Source organism: Centruroides vittatus, unplaced genomic scaffold (genome assembly GCF_030686945.1).
Source record: "Centruroides vittatus isolate TY-2023 unplaced genomic scaffold, ASM3068694v2 contig_927, whole genome shotgun sequence".
Classification (NCBI taxonomy): Eukaryota; Metazoa; Arthropoda; class Arachnida; order Scorpiones; family Buthidae; genus Centruroides; species Centruroides vittatus.
Genome location: NW_027122613.1, coordinates 514,672 through 536,036, shown reverse-complemented (window position 1 = coordinate 536,036; position 21,365 = coordinate 514,672). Strand labels below are relative to the sequence as shown.

At 31.4% G+C, this 21,365-nt stretch overlaps 2 protein-coding genes across 3 annotated transcripts in view; one reads left to right on the top strand and one right to left on the bottom strand.

Moving 5' to 3' along the window:
* Nucleotides 1-9,174: 9,174 nt before the first annotated feature.
* On the top strand, nt 9,175-14,108 carry LOC136984753 (mite group 2 allergen-like Ixo r 2). The gene is made up of 4 exons (XM_067281864.1): nt 9,175-9,323; nt 9,393-9,491; nt 13,639-13,814; nt 13,898-14,108. The coding sequence occupies exons 1-4, from the start codon at nt 9,251-9,253 to the stop codon at nt 13,988-13,990; spliced, it is 441 nt and encodes a 146-aa protein (XP_067137965.1). The 5' UTR covers nt 9,175-9,250; the 3' UTR covers nt 13,991-14,108.
* A 151-nt stretch (nt 14,109-14,259) lies between these two features.
* Nucleotides 14,260-21,365, bottom strand: part of Nct (Nicastrin) — a 95,430-nt gene continuing 88,324 nt past the window's right edge. For both annotated transcript variants that reach the window (XM_067281857.1, XM_067281856.1), the window contains one exon: nt 14,260-15,303. In XM_067281857.1, coding sequence (XP_067137958.1) covers nt 15,098-15,303 — 206 coding nt within the window. In that variant the 3' untranslated portion in view covers nt 14,260-15,097. The remainder of the gene's footprint in view (nt 15,304-21,365) is intronic.

Genomic DNA, 21,365 nt, shown 5'->3' with positions numbered 1-21,365 from the left:
TAAAACAATTCCTACTAGACGAGCTGAGACTGTCTGCCGCTGAGTACCTCAGAGAGTTCACTTCCGCTGAAAAGGGAAGCAAAGAAACGTGGCCCCAATTCGCAGCTAGAATGGAGGATCTGTATCGGTATTATCTGAATAGTAGAGGCGTAGATTCTTTTGGGCAGCTAACAAAATTAGTGGTCTCGGATCACCTTAAGACTAAGTTAGATGCCGACACTAAGCGTTACGTTTTGTTGCAAGAAGGTAAAGGCTGGTTCCCACCGGAAGAGTTAGCCAGATACGCAGATAAGCATGCGGAGGCTGTGGAAAAGGGTGACGTTAGACTTATACCTGAACGCGAAAGGGATAGAACAGTCACTAGAACTGGAGGCATGAGCGCGAACAATGGAGGATCAAGAATGAGATGCTATGTCTGTGACCAAATGGGTCATCTCAGAAGGGATTGTCCTCGGAGACATACTAAAGAGGAAGGACCGAAGTCTAAAGCAACGCGAGCGGTTAAAATAGACGAAACGGTAGAATCGGACGAGCAGCTAGTAGCTAGGGTAAAGGTGAACAGGGAAACGATCAGCGGAAACGTACCCGTTAGTGTAAACAAAAATCTCCTGCTCGCTTGTAAAGATAATAAATTTTCTGCAATAGTGGACACGGGGGTAGATATGACGGTTATTAGGAAGTCTGTAGTGCCTGTTTACGTGTCGCGGGCAGCGAGAAAGGTTAAGTTAATCAGCGCATTTGGGCAGCAGGTATCAGCAGTGTTAGCGACAATACCTGTAAGACTAGAAGGGAGGTCGAATAAAAAGAAAAATGATTACGCTCCAGCCTTGATAACTTGCGCATTAACTGACGAACTTAGCTGCGGTACAGATGCATTACTTTCGGCAGCCGATTATTGCGTTTTGAGGAGAGTCGAACGGACGAAAACGAATAGGCGACGGAAACCAGTCGCGAGGGTTACGGTTGCGAAAGAAAGCGGGGAAAATAGGACGAGCCCCACGACAAATAAAAAGAGCGATGCTAGAAAATATTGTAAGGCGGGTCATGGTCGGCAGGCAAGCGTTCCCCTTCGGCTGGTTGACCGCACGCCTCTTAAGGAACAATCGGTCCCTAGGGCATTGGTAGCGCGGGATAATAAGGCAAAAATCGCGCACAGAAGAGGGAGAAATCGTAGTGAGATCGACGTACTATCCAGACGGGAAATCAGGAGCAATCCGGAACCCCCAGATCGTACAGACAAGGCAGTTATGTCGGTATTAAGTCCTTCGGATAGATGTAATCAGTATCTACCAGGCGATTCTGAATGCAATGTGACGGGACAATTTGCCGAAGATGTTATTGACTGTGTAAAATATCTTTTTCTGTAAAATATTAAATACTGTATATTGTTAGTATAGTTTATTATTTGTAGTAACTTGATCCTTGTAATAAGAAAGGAGGAAGTGTAGTGTAACAAAATAATTTGTACGGTAAAGATTGCTGTGTGTCGCGGTAGTATTGTTTATGTCAAACAGGCTTTTGTTGAAGCGCAGTTTGAACCTTGTCGGTGGGAGGTGTAAAGGTCGCCTTTGGTGGCCTGTGTCAAAGAAACCGCCCGACTGAGGTAATTGCTCCCACCTGGGGTCGGGGCCATAAACGGCCGGAAGGATCAAAGGTGGAGCGTCTCCACTTAAGGGACAATGTGTTGGCCACGTGCCGGCCAGCTTGAGAAAACAAGAATAAATAAAGCACGGACGCAAATGTGAGCTACGTCGGCGGGAGATAGGGCGGACGTCTTGGAAGGCTCTAAGAAGGGGAAGGAAGTGATTGGTCGCAGGAGGCAGTGCCAGAATCCCTTAAATTGGAAGGGTGGCAAAAAAGCGAGGAGAAAGGGCGAGGGACCTGGTACGTGGCGGTCTCTAACAACAGGCAGACCTTTGAGGCGGATAGAGAGAGTGTTCTCCTCTTGGAAAGTCCTCTGGAGAAAGGTTGTTGTAGAGACGGACGGCCACGAGGTTAAGCCATCTCCGAAAGAGTGACTCGTGTTCCCAGGCCAGCTAAGTCAACGTGCTGCATCACAGCTCCGATACTGTAGTGTATGTAATGCTATTACATAGTGTATATCTTTGTAAATATTTGTAAATAAACTGTATATAACTAATTATCGAGTGTGGAGGTGTGACTTTCAACGGACCATCAAACGGACAATCTCGAGGCGTAAAGAACGACTCGGGACGGAACATTTGTAAAGATCACGAGACGAGTAAGAAGGATCTTCACTCCTATTTAGTCTAAATTGTGCAGCAAATGACTATAACTTAAATTAGACAATAAATAAGGCGCTGGACTCCACATTCCATTAAGAAAAATTTCACTATTCCAACTTCTTTCACTCAAATATTAAACATCTTTTAACCAATATAAGTCTCTTAGTCGTTGATCACAGTCCAGAAAGAACAAACTTTCACTTAAATACATATAACTAGATGACAATCCAATATTATTTAGAAATCCTTTAGCAATAGCAGGCCATGACTTCAAAAAAGAATTACCATTTATCTTTGAAAGTCCTTTATTTGTCAATTTTCCGTAGTCATCTTCCGGTAGGTCAATAAGTTTCCTCCAAAATCTAAACAATTTTATCGACGATCCAATAGCAAGGGGAGATCTTCCCAATTCCAGGTCCTTAGACAGATCTGTTAATATGAAACACCTGCTTAAAGTAGAATAACTGTATCGGTTCAAATTTGTCTACTAAAAGATCGACCCAAACCGGAAAAGCATAAAACATACTTGGTCCAATCAAAGAATCAAATAATTTAAAATAATTATTTAATGAAGACGCTTTAATTTTAATAAGTAACTCGATGAGACTGGAGATTTTAGATCTTGCAGCAAGTAATCCTTTATTTAAATGATAGGAGAATGTGCCATGTGAAGAAAAGTAAATACCTAGATATTTAAAATTTGACACAATTTCCAGTTTATGATTTTCTAAACTGAAATTATTTGTTATTTTTTTAAGTTTTCCACCTCTACGAAAAATCATAAGCTTTGTCTTTTCCGAATTAATTGTCAATCGATTATCTTCACAATGTCTCCAATTAAGATTGTTTTTCCCTAAGCAAAGAAGCTGAATTATTCAAGAGAAGGATATCATCAGCATAAAGAAGACAGTTAATTTCGACATGAGAAGACAATGCTATCATAGAACTTTGACTTCTCAGAAGTTTAGGGAGATCGTTCAAAAACAAAACAAAAAGGATAGGACTCTGGTTTTCCTTGAGGTGGTCCTCTATTGGACTCAACATGATCAGTACAAAATGAAAAAATTTCTATAAAATATCTAGTATATTATAATGATGTATATATTAAAAAGCATAATAGATTACGTCGCTAGCTTTGTTGTAAAAAATTTTGCAAGTTGTGAAGATTGTATTAAGGCAATGACCAAAGGTAAAAGTTACCAACTGTGCCACAGTTGAATAACCTCAAAACAAAAAAGCAGACTCACATATCCAAATGCTTTTCTTTTTTTCACTACTTAATGAAATTGAACAACAATTATCAGTGATGATATTCTGAATGACATTGCAGAAGCACTGTCACATAAAAAAAATCAGCATATAAAAATGAAATGTAAAAATATTATGTACTTTTAACGTTAAGATAAAGTTGCTATCTTTGCTATGGCTTTTATAGTATAAATAATAAATATATATATATATATATTCAAAAGTTTGATGGATCTTGAATCTGATTGATTATAAACATGCATACCCAGAATTAAAATCTGAAATATTACTATGGATTAATGTAATTGGCCAGTGATTAATTGATTAAAACTAATCGTGGTTTGAAATTCTAAGATTCTTAATGGTTAACTTTCTAAAAGATTCAGCAATTTTTTGTAAAGAGTATAATAAGATGGCGATTCCAAATCAATCATCAATTTAGTTTACGCCTGTATTTTTCATTGCGTTAAAACTGTCAATGACGATTCCGACAAGTAAATTGATTGTGAATAGATTTTCAAGTATAATAAATATGAAGAAAAATGTGTATCTGGCTGTTATCACTTCCGTTCGAGTCTACGCCAGATTCAGCGATTTCCTTCCATCTTTCCGAGTAAGCAACGTGTAAAAACGTTAGGTAATTCATCCCAATATGATCGAAATTAATTTTAAATTGCTTAGGTTGTTTACAAAATGATTTTAAATTGAACGATTTTGTCAATATTACTTTCTTAGCTGTTATGTACTGTACATAACAAGGGAAAGTATTAAATCCTCGAGTCATTTTGCAAATCTCTACGTTTTGAGATTTTCTGAACCCAAGAAAGTCAAAATAATGGCAAAAAGAAGTTCCGTGGATATGTATTGTTTTTGTATTATTTGCATTATTTATCTAAAAGCAGTTAATTATCCGTACCGATAATAAAAACTTTTAAATTAAAAAAAAAGACGTTATTCATTCATCTGTGACGAAATTTTAATAAACCGTATCTGAATCTTACCCACGAGGTTCCGATTAATAATGTCTCCTTATATATATATATATTTTAATACAAAATATGCATTTGTATTAGAAATAACAATTATTTCGATTCTTAGAAAATAGAGATCTAACGATGCGTGTTACATTGTGTTACACTGTGTTAGATTGCGTATCTAGTGTTTTCGAGTAGCTGGATCCGCTCCCAGCTCCTCCAGTGCCATAGGGTGAAGCGTTAATTGCTTCATCTATTCAATCGTTGTTTCAACACTAATTTATTTTATTTACAATACTGTGGCCATTAGCCTTTTTTCAAGTGTCCAAAACCAAATACAGTGAGGTCTACTAATGTGATGAGAGATACAGAATGAAATCTCTATTCAAATTATATGTGAAAAATCGCAAATATATGAATCAGAGGCGATCTACATCGTTGATAGCAATGAAGAATTCCTTTATCGCCCATTACTTCAGGATTTATTAATAAAAAAAATCAGAAAAAATTATGACAAATGATTAAATTCACAATATTACAAAACTGTAAACAATATAATTTTAAATATAAAAAAATGTATGAAGTATGTCAAGGTTAATTTTAAGCACGTGTTTGCTTAAAAATTAAACTGTTTACATTTGATGATTTAATAAATTATTGTTATTAATTATTAATTGTTCAGAGCTATTGTTTATTTATTAAGAAAAACAAAGTATTAAAGGGCACATTTCTGTAATTTATAGCGAAAAATTCGTCTGAAATTCGTAAATTTTGAGTAATTAGAAAATTCATTTATCCCCATTCTTCTGTCAATGATTAATAAAGATGCAAAATCTGATAAGAAAGAATATATTATTTTTTAACACAGAACTTAGTTTACTTCTGTAGTAAAAAGTGGAACACTGTCCTCTTATCCGCTATTTACATACCAGATATTGGATGTCAAGGTTCCTCGAGCTGCAGAAACGATAAAGAATCCGACGTTATGGTATAATCTGGTTTTAATCTACCAATACTCGGCGACGTACTAAGTAGGTCAACAGGTGAAATTTTTATAGATGATGCCACTTTTTCGTAAATTGGCTATTTCACTACGAATATTCTAAATTATTTACACAAATAAAACATTTTTTCGACATATCTTATACGCAATTTAGTCGAAGTTAATATCAGAATGCACAAGAAGATGACAAACAAAGATAACTGCCAGTACATTTTTTCTTTTCTCACTTCCTATGACAAAGAAAATAGTTTAGATAAGAGATCATTTAGAAGGCCAATTACAGAATTAACTTCACATAATAAATATTTATGTAAAAGGCTTGAACTATTTAATATAAATTATATAACGAAGTTCACAAATTCATGTTAATAACAACCACTTGGCTTTTTTCCACCTTTATTTTACACCAGGCTTTATTAACACGAATTTGTGTTTGATACTTCGAAGAATAATACAACACGGTTTCACAAGAATCAATAAATTAAATAGTTCAAGCCTTTCACTTGAACTATTTAATTAGATCATCCAAAGTGATAACGTTTGACTCAATGCCATTTCTCTAATCATTTGATTAATGACCAAAAAAAAAAAACAGAGGAAAAAAACCACCGTGTAGAAGTATGACGTTTTTAATTCAATTACAATCAGAAAGGTTGAATTAACTATAAATTATGAAAGTGTTAATTACAGTTTATGAAACTAAATTTATTTTAATTGCAATACCAGAAAACCCTTCATTAAAATTGTTCAGTAATTTTGATCATAATTTATCAATTTGAAGAATATTGTGTAATATTTAGAAACCAGATTCTGTGGGAATTTTTTAAATCAATTAATAATAATAATTTAACCAATATAAAGTAACGAGTTCATTCGAGGAATAATGAAAACTTATTTAATATTCGCTTTATTCAAATACGATTAAAAATAAAATTAATACAAAACTTATAAACGAGTGAAATCTTTATAAATTAGATTATCTTATTTACGTACGGTGATTTGTTCTAATAGATGACCTTAGAGATTGTTACGTGTTACGTAAAATACGTCATTTAATTATACGTCACGTATTTGTATGTGTAGGCTGTCAACTTCTCGAAATTATTATTCCTTTATATATATATATATATTTAATGATGTGATTTTTTAAAACGTCTTAGTTCAAACTAAATTAAAACTTGGTTTTAGTCATCCAAGCGAATTTATAATTAACGAAAATATTCGTAGATTTTACTGGGAGGGAACAAAAACAGAATTGGCTTCGAGTGTTTTCAAGTATTTCTTGGATCGTTAGCAAACAACCAAACACGTGTCCTTCAATATTGGTTAACAAAACAAAAATATATGCATTGCAATTGGTTACTTGAAACATTATACAAAAAATATTCTTGAATTACGAAGAATTAAACAGTAGAAATAAAATATATTACTAATTTTTTTCTTTTTTTAAGCAGAAATTAATAATTTCTGATTTAATTACAAGAAATTTAATCAGAGGTTTTGATTTATTTAGTAGCATTTTGAAGAAAGTGCTTTAGGTTATGTACGGGTAATTCAAATTTCAACCGGTTGTTTTAAATTTGCAGCTTAAAATTATCTCTATAGAAGAATGAAGAAATAAAAGGAAGGAAAGTATTCGCTATTCAATATATATATAATATGTATATAATTTATTACAGAAAGCTTCTTGAATCTCTTCGTAATTAACTTGAAACCTATACAATTCAAGATTCTTATCTAACTTTGTTTAAGTTTGTTTTTTATACTACAGAAAAATTTATTATTGAAAAGATTATAAATTATTTAAATATTTTTATGAATAATTGTTATTTAAATTATTGTAAAAATGCATGAACACTTGGCTATGCTGAATATTGAAAGATAATAAAAAAAAAAGTAGGGGTCTAACATCTAGATCTTCACTGTGTAAGTTTATATTAATATATTAAGAGTGGGTGTTAATCCAGTCTTAGTATATAAACCTACTAATGTGGGTGTTACATTTCGCTGTTGTATTTGAAAAACACCCATAACCTATCAATTAAGGCGTAATATAATTATAATAAGAGGAAAAATGTAAACGAAGAGAGCAGGAATAAAATGAAAATATCCTTGACTCACTTAAGAGAATTTTTACGACATAAAATTAATGTAATACTTAAAATTTAGTTTAGAAATATCATTACTCAACTACGATTTATACACGTGGCTGAAAGATTTTCATATATAGGCCCTATATATATGTTTTTTATTTATTTAGTTACGTAATACATATACAATTGATGATTAATTTAAAGGTAATTTACTTATTAAAAAATAAGAGGAAAGACCTTGAATATGATTTATTGTTTCGTGGAACAAATATCTTAAAATTGTATATACCATTAGAATTGAAATGTTATAAGGAAAACTATGATTAAAAATTCCATAAATAATGTATTTTGTAAAATGGTTTTCCTTGTAATACTATCCAATATCCGATGAACATAAAATATATGAAAAAAATATATAACAAAAATAAAACTGGTGTAGTATTTTATAACTGGTTGCCATTAAGTTCTGTTGAATGTACTATTAGAAAAGTTATCTAAATGATATATACTGTATTGTTATTTTTTGTATTTGCATTTCTTTTATCATCAACCGATATTTTCTATTGGGTATTGTTTACATTTCCCAGAAAGGATTTTGACTTGAAAGGTCACCAATTAATTCCGCCTTTTTTCCACAAGAATGGAGTTTTGAGAAATGGCATAACGAGTATTTTGAATGAAACACAGTCGACAATTAATTCTGTGTGTCTGTTTTGTAAAAGTCGAAAATTTGTTTTATTAATGTATTTTATTATTATTTTATTATTTGTCGTATTTATTAATGTATTTGTTTTCAAAGTCAGTCAGACTTTGAAAACAAATACATTAATAAATACGTAAATAATAAAATCGGTAATTTTATACACTGTAAATGTCGAATATAAATTTTGCAAATTCGTTTGTATAGAATATATTGATTCTATATAAGTCGGGCCTGCTCAGAGATCGAATTTTAGAGCCTCGGAGGGGCCCCGCATTTTAAAATTTCTAAGAAAATTTGATAATGTTTATAAATTATGTTTAATTAATAAAATTGTATCATTTTTCGATTAAAAAAAATTCTTTTTTGCGAATATTTTTGGGCCCCTCTAATAACCTTTTCCTGCACCCCGCAAAACCTCTAGCTGGCTCTGCATCTTACATTATATTTAATGTTGACTCTATACTGATGTTAATAATTTTAAAAAATAATAAAAAATTTAATACAAAAACATTTAAATACAAAATACAGTATAATTTTATTTCGAATCCTTCGCATTGACGTAAACTCATCAAGCGAATCAGAGAAGGTCTTAGTGTATCGTGGAGGTTAGTTCCAGAACATAAATTTATATAAAAGCTTCATAGACCTTATTACATGATTACTATAATTAGTGAAAACGAACGTACGAGCCGAATTTGGGCGCTTTTCAATGGAATCGGAGAGTAAGAATGAGAATTGAGGAGGAACGAACGACCTTTAACCTGTCGAGTCGTAATACGTTGTAGTTCTATATGCTTTCCCGAGCACGAGATGATAAATGTGAGAATGATAACCAGAATGAGCAAGGTGATCGGCTATTGGTTACACGTAAAACTACTTTTTCTGTAAGGTGACTAATTCGAGAGTAGACACTCGCGACCGGAATATATAAAAAGCCGGGAATGTAAGTGTAGTAAAACAAAGTAACAGAAGACAGATTCAAAATGTTGTTAGCTTTATGGCTCTTGTGGTGCGTTGGATACGTTTCGTGCAAAACTATCAAATTCGATTCTTGCGGTAGGTATTTCTATATATGTCTCAAAGGCCTTTTTTAAGGCACTATTTTGAAAATTAAACGTATTGCAGGAGGCAACGTTACCGCAGTCAGGGTAACTCCTTGTGAAGAAGAACCTTGCAAAGCAATCAAAGGAAAATCTATTCACATAGAAGCAGATTTTATATCAAGTAAGTAATTTTACTTTACCGATACAACTTTTTTTATTTTTTTTTATAAGATATGGTCTGATTACAAATGAAATTAAGAATACAATAGTCCCTCGTTATATCGCGCTTGTCGAGAGACAAAGAAAAAGAGCGATATAACCGAGTGCTAAAAATTCTGGGCTTATACATGTTATGGAATCTCTATCCTCTAATATTTCATCAGCGAGTGTTTCTGATATTAGAAAACAAAGCTTATTTTATAGCTTAAAAACTTAAAATATTTTAGAACCAACTCAATAAATCAAACATCTCGTTTTTAGTTATTCAATTAAAAAATATGAGAAATATGAAATTCCCATAATTATATACAATAATTAGGTCTATTATTCAATATTCTGCGTGGGTTTGAAGTGAATAAGTTGAGAGAGAAGTTCTATTATAAAATTTAATCTAAGTCAATATCGTTTCGCTTGACTGGAACATCCTTGTTCTACATATATAAAGAGTAAAATAAAATAAAAATAAGAATGAAAATTAGTCAGAAAACATTGTAAAAATGAATGCTTTCCGAAGTATGGAGCGTAAAATTTTAAAGTTATTTCGAATTTTTATAATTATTTAAAGAAATTTCGTTTAAAAATAATTAAATTAATCTCAGTTCAGTCCAGAAAATTGCTACATTCTAAGAATTTCCATCCCTTAATTAAATTATTTAATGCATTTGATAGAGAAAATCAATGCATATTAATAAAACTTTCTACATTTAAAGTTATTTTATAAAATATAAATGAAAAAGTTACTTGTTTGCTTAAATGAAAAATCGCACGTGTTCAGTTTACTGTAATTTTCGAACATTGTAATTAGTTATAATAAATTAAAATAATCATAGTAACAAATAGGATAATTATATAGGATTCTAATACAATAAGAACTATTTGCTTCTATCTACTTCGATTTCCGAGAATTTTTAAAGGATTTTCCCATAGAAAAAACATTAAATTTTTAACACTATCCGCTGGAGATCGCGTGCATGACCAAAGAGGATATAATCAGCCTTAGTGGAATCGATGATATATATAAACTAAACGATGAGATTCGGTAATTTGGTGATAATGTTTTCATAATCACCAGAAGACGATTAGAGATAACGAGTTAGGATTTGTACTACAGGTAGCAGGAAAATTCTATTTAAAATTTTTGACCATTATTGCGGTATGAGCATATCGTTAAGATGATGGCGATAGTATCATTGCTGCTAATTCTTTAGTCTCTAGCCAATTTATTTTTACCGATTTTTGCTTTGAAATGATGAGTTTCTGAGACCATAGATCTTCAAATAAATTTTCCCTGTTATCATGCTGTGAAGTACGAAAAACGCTGATTATGTTCCCATGGAATCATGAGTACTATGTTATAGTTCCTTTATATATATGTATTAACACCATATTATCAAAACAACTTGTTATCTATCACCACAAATGAAGACTTATTCATGTGAGATACAAATACAAGCAAGAGATCTGATAACAGGTAGCCAAATGTGCAAATAAAATATAAGTCTAAATGTTTTTATAGAAAACTAGCGAGTTATTTCACTTACCACTACATTGCCAACTCTCATAACTACATTACCGCTCAAGGGCGTCGCCAGGGGGAAGGGCAGAAGGGCAGCTGCCTTCCCTTAGAAATTCGAAAAAATCATTTAAATACTAAGTTTTAACTAAAATAATCTTCTTAGGCTTCTTGTAAGTTAAAAAAATGTTTTAATTAAGATATTTCTTTTCCGGTACATAGTAAACGATTAAAACTTTATGAATCGTTTTTATTTTACCTACATACAATTCATATCCTCTATCAATTTACATCATCTTGCCCCCTTGGCCCAGTGGCTGGCGTCGTCCTTGTTACCGCTACCTGTCATCAAATTACCAGATTCTGACTAATAAATTATTTGTGATTTATAGTATTTATACTATACAGCATAATTCGGCATTTCAGTCAAGACCAAAATATATCGCTACATTGCCAAATCTTACTCTACTTCACACAAACGCTTACATGTAATTTTTGTAATATATATAAGGATAAATCAGCTTATTTTAGCAATGGCCTTATTTTAACTCTCAGCCCTGTGGGCATTAAGAGGATCTCTGTTTAGCAACCCCATTATGGGTTCGGCCGGGATGGACTTTACCCGACATATCCGAACGGACCACCCCCCGAAAAATTCCTGGGGATTATTCGACCCGTTGCGTGGATTCGATCCCAGGTTCCCCAAAGCGGTAGACTGCCACCTTAACTGCTCGGCCGTCTAACAATGGCCTCATCTTTACTTGCATCTTTAAACAATATATCGTATTTCCTGCTTTAAAAGATTATAATTAAGCATTACTTTTTTCGAAAAAACTCCAAATTCCACAAAAGAACAAACATTCCTCGTAATATTCACGGAAAAAATAGTTTTTATAATCAACACTAAAGAGAATTTTGAAGCTGAGAGAAGAGAAAATGCATAGTGCTGAATACAATACAAGTGTTAAAACACGTATTAAAATTACTTAATTTTTAAGTACTGTAATCATTATTATATTTTTCACCTTGTTTGTCTGGCATTACTCTCTGCTATGAAAAGCAGAGAGAATAATGCCAGAAATTTAAACTATTGTATTGCTACCAAATGACGATTAAACCACAAACGTTTTAATCAATGGTTAAGACTGATATGCAATTGTTTGAAGCTGATGGTACAGTACATAAGCATAAAAAGGTCAGTCTTAACCATCATCAATCTTCGGTAAATACTCGATGACGATGATTCTCATTCTAATTACAAGCGAAATTTTTTAAATGTTAACTTCGTTTTGTAACCTGTTAATTTCGATAACACTATCTGTGATCACAATAAGCGGAGTTAACTTTTACTACTCGTTTCTACTCTGATAGGCTAAAAACTTTTAGACAGGTCGAGTTCAAAATGTAAAAATTTTTCGTTCTTTAAGAATATTTACGAATTTCGTGTCAGAAATTCCTTTAATTAAAAAAAATTCATTTAGTAAAAATTTCTTTCCTTTGACATTTATTCACACGATGTAATTTTATGAACAACAATCACGTACGTTTTATAAAAATTTCATATTATTTGCCAAATATCGCGCACTTACCTTTTTTTTTTTTTTTAACTCTTTCCGCCCTGTGGGCACTAAGAGGGCCTCTTTTAGTACGCCCATTATGGGTTCGGCCAGGCCCACAATGGGGCGACCGGGTGGTGAGGGACGGGGCCCGACATATCCGAACGGACCACCCCCCGAAAAATTCCTGGGGATTATTCGACCCGTTCGGATTCGATCCCGGGTCCCCCAGAGCGGTAGGCTGCCACCTTTACCGCTCGGCCATCCGGCCCGCACTTACCTTGCTGCTTACATCAAACTACGCGATGTTGAGACACTATTTCGTCATATCAAGGCCATTTTAGGTACTTTTGACGCCAGGTACAATTTCTGTAGAGAATTATACATGCAAACAACAAAAATACTGTATTAGTAACGAGCAAGTTATTGTGACATCGCCACAATGCCCGGCTACAATTTTTAATTTATTTAATCTAATATATATGCTCTCCATCTCAAATTAGTTGTATCTCGCCCTTGTATGAGGGCGGTTTTTTCAACCTCCGATGGTCCATAAAACAAAGACAAGTGTAAATAACAAAATGAATTTACTCTTGTCTTTGTTTTATGGACCATCGGAGGTTGAAAAAAACCGCCTACGTACAGTACATCATACTTTCCTAATAATGACAGTCATGCCGATCATCTATATCTCCGTTCCAAGGAATTTTTTTTGAATTGAAATCACGTGACTTCCGGTATGAACCAGAAGTTCGTATATAGTTAATCGCGGCCTCCTGCCCCTAAGCTTTCCATGCCTGGTCTCGACTTTCATCCAACGCTTTTTTTGCCCTCTTTGTATCATGTTTCAATCAGAATTTAGAAGTTTTCGTGCGTTATATAATCATATTGTCAAAATTTCTGAGTCTTTAAACTATTTTTTGACTACGGTTATGGCGTCAGAGATCTTCACTTTGATGATAGAATACCGACAATAAAAAAAATTCATAATTTACAAGATTTACGAAACTTGCGTTATATATTGGGTTTTTGTTTTTTAGAACAAAACTCAGACTGGCTGCAATTATGGGTTGGAGCCGAAATATCAGGGATAAGTCTTCCTTTGCCTGGTTTGAATCGGGATGCCTGTAAAGGCAGGAACATCACGTGTCCTGTATCTGAAGGTGACAAACAAACGTTTGTATTCGATCTTGATATACTCCCGTTTTTTCCATCTGTGAGTATACTATTTCTAAATTCGATTGTTAGAATATAATTCTTATTATTATATATATATATAAATAATTACATTTTTTTCAGCTAAAAACGATGACAGTTTTCGAAATTACGGGAGAAGGAGATAAATTACTTTGCTTCAAGGCCCCAGTGCAAATAGTTACTGGTCAGAAATGAAATTCTACGATCGTCTTGGCAGATATTAGATTTTTTTTATTGTGACCCATTTATTATTATTTTATGTAATACAACTTATACAAAAATCGTTTTCGATAAAAGTCTTCTTTACAATTTACCCATTGTTTTTACTGGTACACGTAAAATCTCAAAAGCTTCCTCTGGACTTCACACTTAAACTTACTTCATAAAAAAAAATGATGATTTTATTTTTATTCAATTGGAAAAAGAAGATAAATGATTCGTTTCCCCCCAAGAGGAAACATCACTAAGCAGAAGATTTCAAAATTTATTAATAATTACAAATTGGAAAATTATTCCTTATTATTATTTTTTTATTTTAAAAAGTGCATTCCATATATTTAAAAGAATATTACAAGTTGTTGCGCCTTAACATTTTTTTTTTTTACGGCATTCCAATATTATCTAATTCGATTTTATGATGCTGACAAGAAATTTTTATACACGAATTCGGGTCGAAGACCCATTCCGATTTAATTTCCGGAAATGAATTAATAAATAACTGTTATTAATATATACATATATTTCGTGCCATTTCTAGACTCGACGATCAACTTGCTGATCGAGGGTTTAGTTTTGTTTTTTTTATTTTTTTTTTTACTTACATTCTTCTCTCACATTTCGGAATACCGACGAACGTATCGATATTTCGAGATGTAGAATACTCAAATCCGTAATTAGGTTTTTATTTGTGACTAGACGTGGCTGAGAAATCCCTATGTATATAAATGTCAAATTTTGGACAATTAGACATCTGTACACGTTCTTATAATGTCTACCACAAATCACAAAGCTTCGACCGATCCAGGCAACGGAAGTTCGAGATATTTGCTGGTCCTATCGTAAACTGACTGAATTTTAACGTGACTATAAACCGTTTAAGATGAAATAATTTTTAAGTGGTAACTGCTGAAAGAGAGCCCTTCTTAGAAATTTTAACGTTAAAAAGTTGTTGTATAAAATGCTTGAAAACGTAGAATTAAGTTGTTCGACGGAACGAAACGGTTATAGACTGACGGGTATGGGTGTTACGGAGGTGTTTCTGTGGCCTAGATCCGACAAAGCGATATGATTTGTGGCGTATTCCTAGCAGCTAACTAAATTTCGTGCCCCGAATAGAATGGAAGCCCTCTTGTTGGCGAAGTAGACGATAATGAAGGAGAGGACAGAAATAATGCATCCGGCTACAAAAGTTGCTGCTTCTTTTGCACGACTGGGCTGTAAAAATATCAAGACGGATGCCTCTTCCCATACGCTTTCGGTCCAAGTAGAATATTCTTTCGAATTCCAGTCTGAAAGAATTGAAATTAAAAAGTTATTAATATTCGAATGGGCAGTTAAATATAGTCTATTCTCATTCTGTTCAATTTTTCTAGAAACTAGAAATAAACGCATACTTTGCTAATTAGTCTAAGAGAAAGAAAATCAGTTAATGTAATGTTTTCATTGGTGAAATAAGAAAATATCTTTACCTCATAACTATACAAACATTTCTTGAGATTATAAAGTGGTAATTAAAAATTATTCAATCACCCAATCACTTTATATATGTGAGCTATTACATATTGCCATAGACTATAAAATAAAACAATAATAGACACAGCACTTAATAACAAAGAAAAATTTTATAGTCCAATTATATGGAAAGTACAAACGTTGAATTACTTTTTGCAGATATTTCTGTACAGTTCAAGATTTTATCATGAATCAATAATGCTTAAAACTTTCACATAAATAAAGACATTTAGTCTATTTTAGCATTAAGCAGAATCTTTTCAAGTTAGAGGAAAAAAAATTATCATCATCCTGGATTTTTTACGATATAAACAAATGTTTTTTGATAAATAAGAAACACTCAAAATAATTTATAAACCTTATTTTCATATATCTGATTAAGTTTAGTTGAAGGAGAGAGTGTCATTGAATGCCTGGTTTATTGTAAATGTTACCAGTTTACACAAATAAACATCCACTAAATCCGATATCATCATATAGGATAAATACACACCCAAATGCCATTTATCCTATATGATATTATCTGGTTTAGTGATGTTTATTTGGCATTTGCAGGCCTAGGAGTGCTATTTCCCCTTTGAAAAAGTGAGAAAAGTGAGTTGAAATACAGAAAAAGTGAATAAAAAGTGAGTGCAATAGTGACAAAACAAAGTGAAAACACAGAAGGAAAACTCAGCAAAACAGCAGTAAAAATTGTTATTTCTTTTTATTCTGTTATGGTTAAACACATTTTAAAAATTTCTGTATATACTGTAATATAGTAGCCACTCGTTATATCGCGTTTTTTTGGTCCCCTAAATTTTAAAAGCATTTGAGTCAATTAATTTTAAATTACCAATTACCACTGAATTTCTATTTGCAACGAAATACGAGAAAGAGCTAAATATGCAGAACAGGTGGATAGATCGATTGTCATTTGTTTCCTTTTGATATAAAAGTTGTTTATTTATTAGTTTTAAGTACAGTCTCCTCATTTACAAGTTTCTGTGAATTCGAAATTTCATACATTTATGTGAATTAACGGTATTGCGTCAATTCACATAAAGGTGTGAAATTTCGAATTCACCGCATAACGTGTAAGGAAAAGATCTCTCTAATTCTGAACGAAAACTTCTAAAATTTTTATACAGTAGTAACTTCATTTTGCTTTTTAGAGAATTTTTACTCTGTAATTTTATAAGTTTTGATGTTCTATTATATATTCAATATTCATTTTTTTTAAATTTTCAATTACAGCATTTATAATTTTTATTGAAAAATATAAACTACACGAATTTCTAATAAGCGATTTATATAGTACTGTATAATAAAATCGCAATTGATGTTTTGTTTTTATATCGACAGTATTTGTCTTTCAATGTCATTGTTAAAGAAACAATGCTAAATGGGCGTTCATGGTTTCGATGTTTACGTAAACGTCAATTAATTCGATATAACCTACGAATAAAATTCAGGATTGAAAAACTAAGCTTATTTTATATCAGAAACACTTGCTGATGAAAGAACAGAGATTCCATAGCATGTATAATCTGTTTAGTAAAAGCCCAGAATTTTTATTACTCGGTTATATCGCGTTTTTTTTTTCTGTTTCCCGATAACCAGTGGCTTCTGTATTTCCAGTAAACCATGAATACTTGAAAAGTCTTTGGCTTCTGTAAATAATCAGTCATGAAAGATGATGTTCTTTTATTAAGATTATTCTGCATGTTATCAACTTCCTTCTATTTCGCTTCCTCTTGCTTTTGAACACTTAACACTAATAAGCATCACACGTGCTGCTTGTACTTCATTCATGTTCTTGCTGTTAATAGCCTTCTCCAGTTTTTTTGTTTGCTGCTTCTAACAAAACTTAGACTGTCGCATGTATTTCATTTTCTTCTACATTTTTCTGGTTTAAACTCAGTTGCCGTTCCATAATCTTCATGTTACGAACAGCTTTCTTTTGTTGTTCTTCAAAACATTTCTGTGCTCTTTTTTCCGTTTCTCTTATTCTTTTAACTTCTTTTCATTTTCCAATCGTTCTTGATAATTTCTATGCACCGAGGAAGCTAATTTCAGTCGTCCTTTGCAATAGGTACAAGGTGTGGGCTTTGGTCATACATGTTTAGTCCCTCCTTAACAATCAAAAGTGAATTAAGCATTCTTTCCAACACTGATGCTCTATCAGGAGAAAGTGCCCGGCATAAAATTGATCCTCTCATTCATGGGAACGGGATTTTCGATGCTGATTTCACTAATTTGGCTATTCTCGGATATTTATCATTATCAGAAACTGTTTATTTTTTAATGCTTCGAGATGTGTAAATATTGATTTCCAAATAAAATAATAAATCTGAAATAAATATACTCCAAATAATATAAGTAAAATAATATTTTATTAATGATTTCATAAATAACAAAAAACTTTTTCCTGCAGATGAATAAAAACCAACATCGTTGCAAAGTTGTTAACCTTTGGGAAGCCTGTGAAAATCTTTCTCACAAGCAATTACGTGTTGTACTTTTTACAACACTTCGAATATTTTAATTTATTTGGTAAATTTTATATGTAAATATGAATTTACATTTTCGTTTACTTTTTTAGTCTCTCAATTAATGCACAATTATAATCGGCATAAGAGAAGATTAAAAAATGGATATTTCACAAGCAAAGTAATCACACATTTTATGAAAATAACACTTACTATATGGAATAATTATACTTGTAGTCAATTTAAACATACATTTATGGGAAGATGTAGATGTGATTTAACGTTAACAATATGCTATGAAATCATTAAAGTAATTTTATTAAACTCAAGTTTATGAAATTATTTAAAGATAAATCAAGTAAAAAAATATTTTTGTAAACGACAACTCCATAACCCGATTGTTAATTAAAACCAAATAATCTGCCAAATTATTGGGCTATAACCAGGATAACTAAATGGTCAGAAACGAAATCTTTTTTAGTGGTAGGAGGTTACGCTACTATCTCGTGTTAATTTTAATAATTATATATTTTGAATTTAAAAGCGGCAGCAGTGTTGTCAGCTTGAGAGATTAATCCCTCTGCGTAATGTGCTTTCCCCTGCAAAAGGACTTTAGTGATTTTCTTAGAAAACAGCCAAAACTGCAGGGATGCTTAGAATACTTATTTTTAAACTCTGTAGAAGGAAATGCAATTCGGATAAGGTAGATTTTGGCGAATAATGAAAATATGGCATGAGTACATAACTTTACTCAACACTGGCTTCTGAATTTGTAATGAGAGGGATTTTTTAAGTGCATAAAAGATTTTTTTAAATACGTTAAATAAATTTTTGTTTTCTATAACCTAACGACACTGAGCGGGCAGTTGCAATTTTGAGTCTGCTCAGGGCCGCGTATTTTCTTCTAAAAAATTCTATTCTGATAGTCCGATAATTCGGCAATTCGTTTGGCTTTAAAATTATTTTTGGTTTGCCCCACATCTTAATTAAGCACGTGAAAATGACCAAAAAAGTGAGAAAAGTGAGAAAATGACCTGAAAAGTGAGAAAAGTGAGGATACTTCAGAAAAGTGAGTACAAGTGAGAAAAGTGAGCGACTCCGAGGCCTGCATTTGGGTGTGTATTTATCCGTTACCAGTTTATACACAAATTTCTTTCCTTAAACAGTATAAAATTTATAAAGATTGCTAAAAAATTTTTATTTTCTTTTTGGAAGAATAAACTATTATTTGCAGTATTAAATACATTAAAATGTTTCTTTGATGACCTGATCTGAGTGTTATTTCATAGTTTACTCAGATTGGACTTTTCTTTGTAGACACCTGGCAGATCAAAATTTTTGTTAATCCAGTGGTTACGCTTCTATTGAACTGCATTAGTAATATTTACATGTTCATAAAAAACAAACATTTGCATTAATTTTAAATAATGAATGGGTGAAATTTGATACTGAATCACTCCGATTATATTATAAATTGCTATTTCCTTTATTAACAAGTATAAATTCAAATTAACAAATTATAAATACTCTTATAATATATTTAAGATTATATATAAAACACAAACACGATATAATTTACTAAAGTGGATATATGCAGATACTTTCAGTATTTCTAAACATTTAATTCTTTGATAGAAGAACAATATTTGAATTCCACCATTGACAGTTTTCTCTTCCTCTAAAACCCTTTCTAAAAGTTCAAATTCCTTAAAGTAAAACTAAATAAGTTTATCTAACATTTTCTTATGCACCATACTATATTATAAATTTAATTGTCTGACATTATAGATATTGTATGATTTTTTAAAAATTATTATTAAAATTTTAAAACAAAGTGTAAGGAAAAAAGAAATTGAAATCAGAATATATCAATTTGAGTTTATCAAATTTCTTAATTCTTATACATTATTTTGTTAAATCTGTAAAAATGTTACAGTATATATAATATATTGCTAGTTTTCTGTTAACTATAAAAAGAAAATAAAGTAAACTCCCAATTATCCTTGTGCAGATTATCCATGCATGAATTTAATTTTTAAAAGAATGTAATGAAGGTAATGATTTGATTAAATTTTGGAAAAAAAATGACAATACTGGATGCAATACATGGTGTAACTCAATCTTGGAACAAAATAAAGCCAACACTCGTTCAATCGTGGAGGAAAATTCTACCAAATGTAGGTGATTTGGTATGTCAGGTTGCAATTTTTAAAAAATCATATGATTTCCACTCCAGAGAGGAAATTTGTATATAGTTAATCAGGGATTCCAGCCCCTAACCTTTCCTTATCTGGTCTCAATTATCATCTATCTAACTCTGTTTTCAAGATTAAGGAAGGACAGATAGACAATAGGGAATCTAAAGGTTTGCAATTTAAAAACTGCAACCCAATAACTGCTATAAAATCTTATCATTTCACTAATTTAAGTTGAATTATTATTATTATTAAGTATTTTATTTTATCAATATGATACTTATCCATGGAAAAAAGTTCAACAATTTAGGTTTAGAAATAACTACATAAAAAAAAATAAAAAAAAACGATTAATTTTCAAATAAAATGACTGTGCTGCTTATAAATATATATAACACTTCTTCTTTAATTTGAGAGAAATAATCATTTGTTTACATATTCAACATTTATAGATGATAATAAATTAAATCATATCCATTTCTGTAAATAAGTGCAAAATAATAATAATAATATATATGTATAATTCAAGTGTCAGAAAATTATGCAAATGTAAAAAGAAACTAATTTGATAATGAAACAGATTTATTGAAATGCATTTACTAAATGTAGAAATAATAAGATATAATGAAATCAAAATTACAAACATCTAGAAAGAGAAATATAATCCAAGAATAAAATAAGAAAAGAATAAAAAAAATAATGGATGTAGAAAATATATGTAAAATAATAGGAGAATATTAATAAATACCAATTTAAATAACAATGCAAATTAATGAGTGAAAAATAATTATAAAAGAATCAATTCTATTCTTTGCACAATAGTGAAGAAAAGCTGATTAATTATATTGAATGACATTGAAAATAAAATTTAAAATAATTCATAAAAGAATGAAGAAAATAATGGTAAAGTAACATTTCATATACTCTTTTTTTGGTGAGAACTCAAGTACCAAGATGAAATGAAGCAGCTTTAAAATTTGAAATTTAAATATTTCTTCAATTAATAATAATCAACCAAGTATAATAATATATAGAATTATAATATCAGAAAGTACAAAATAAAACATGAAAATGATTCATAAAAAATTTTAAGTTCTGGGGCATTCTTTCTGGAACAAAAATCTGTTGGAAGTCCAATGGAAAGAAAGAAAAATAAAAAAATCTTTTAATTCA

Bases quoted from the DNA above. Each gene is read 5' to 3' on its own strand.
- LOC136984753 (XM_067281864.1), top strand. From the start codon at position 9,251: ATGTTGTTAGCTTTATGGCTCTTGTGGTGCGTTGGATACGTTTCGTGC. The intron at 9,324-9,392 runs GTAGGTATTTCT...AACGTATTGCAG, and splicing joins TATCAAATTCGATTCTTGCG to GAGGCAACGTTACCGCAGTC. The intron at 13,815-13,897 runs GTGAGTATACTA...CATTTTTTTCAG, and splicing joins TACTCCCGTTTTTTCCATCT to CTAAAAACGATGACAGTTTT.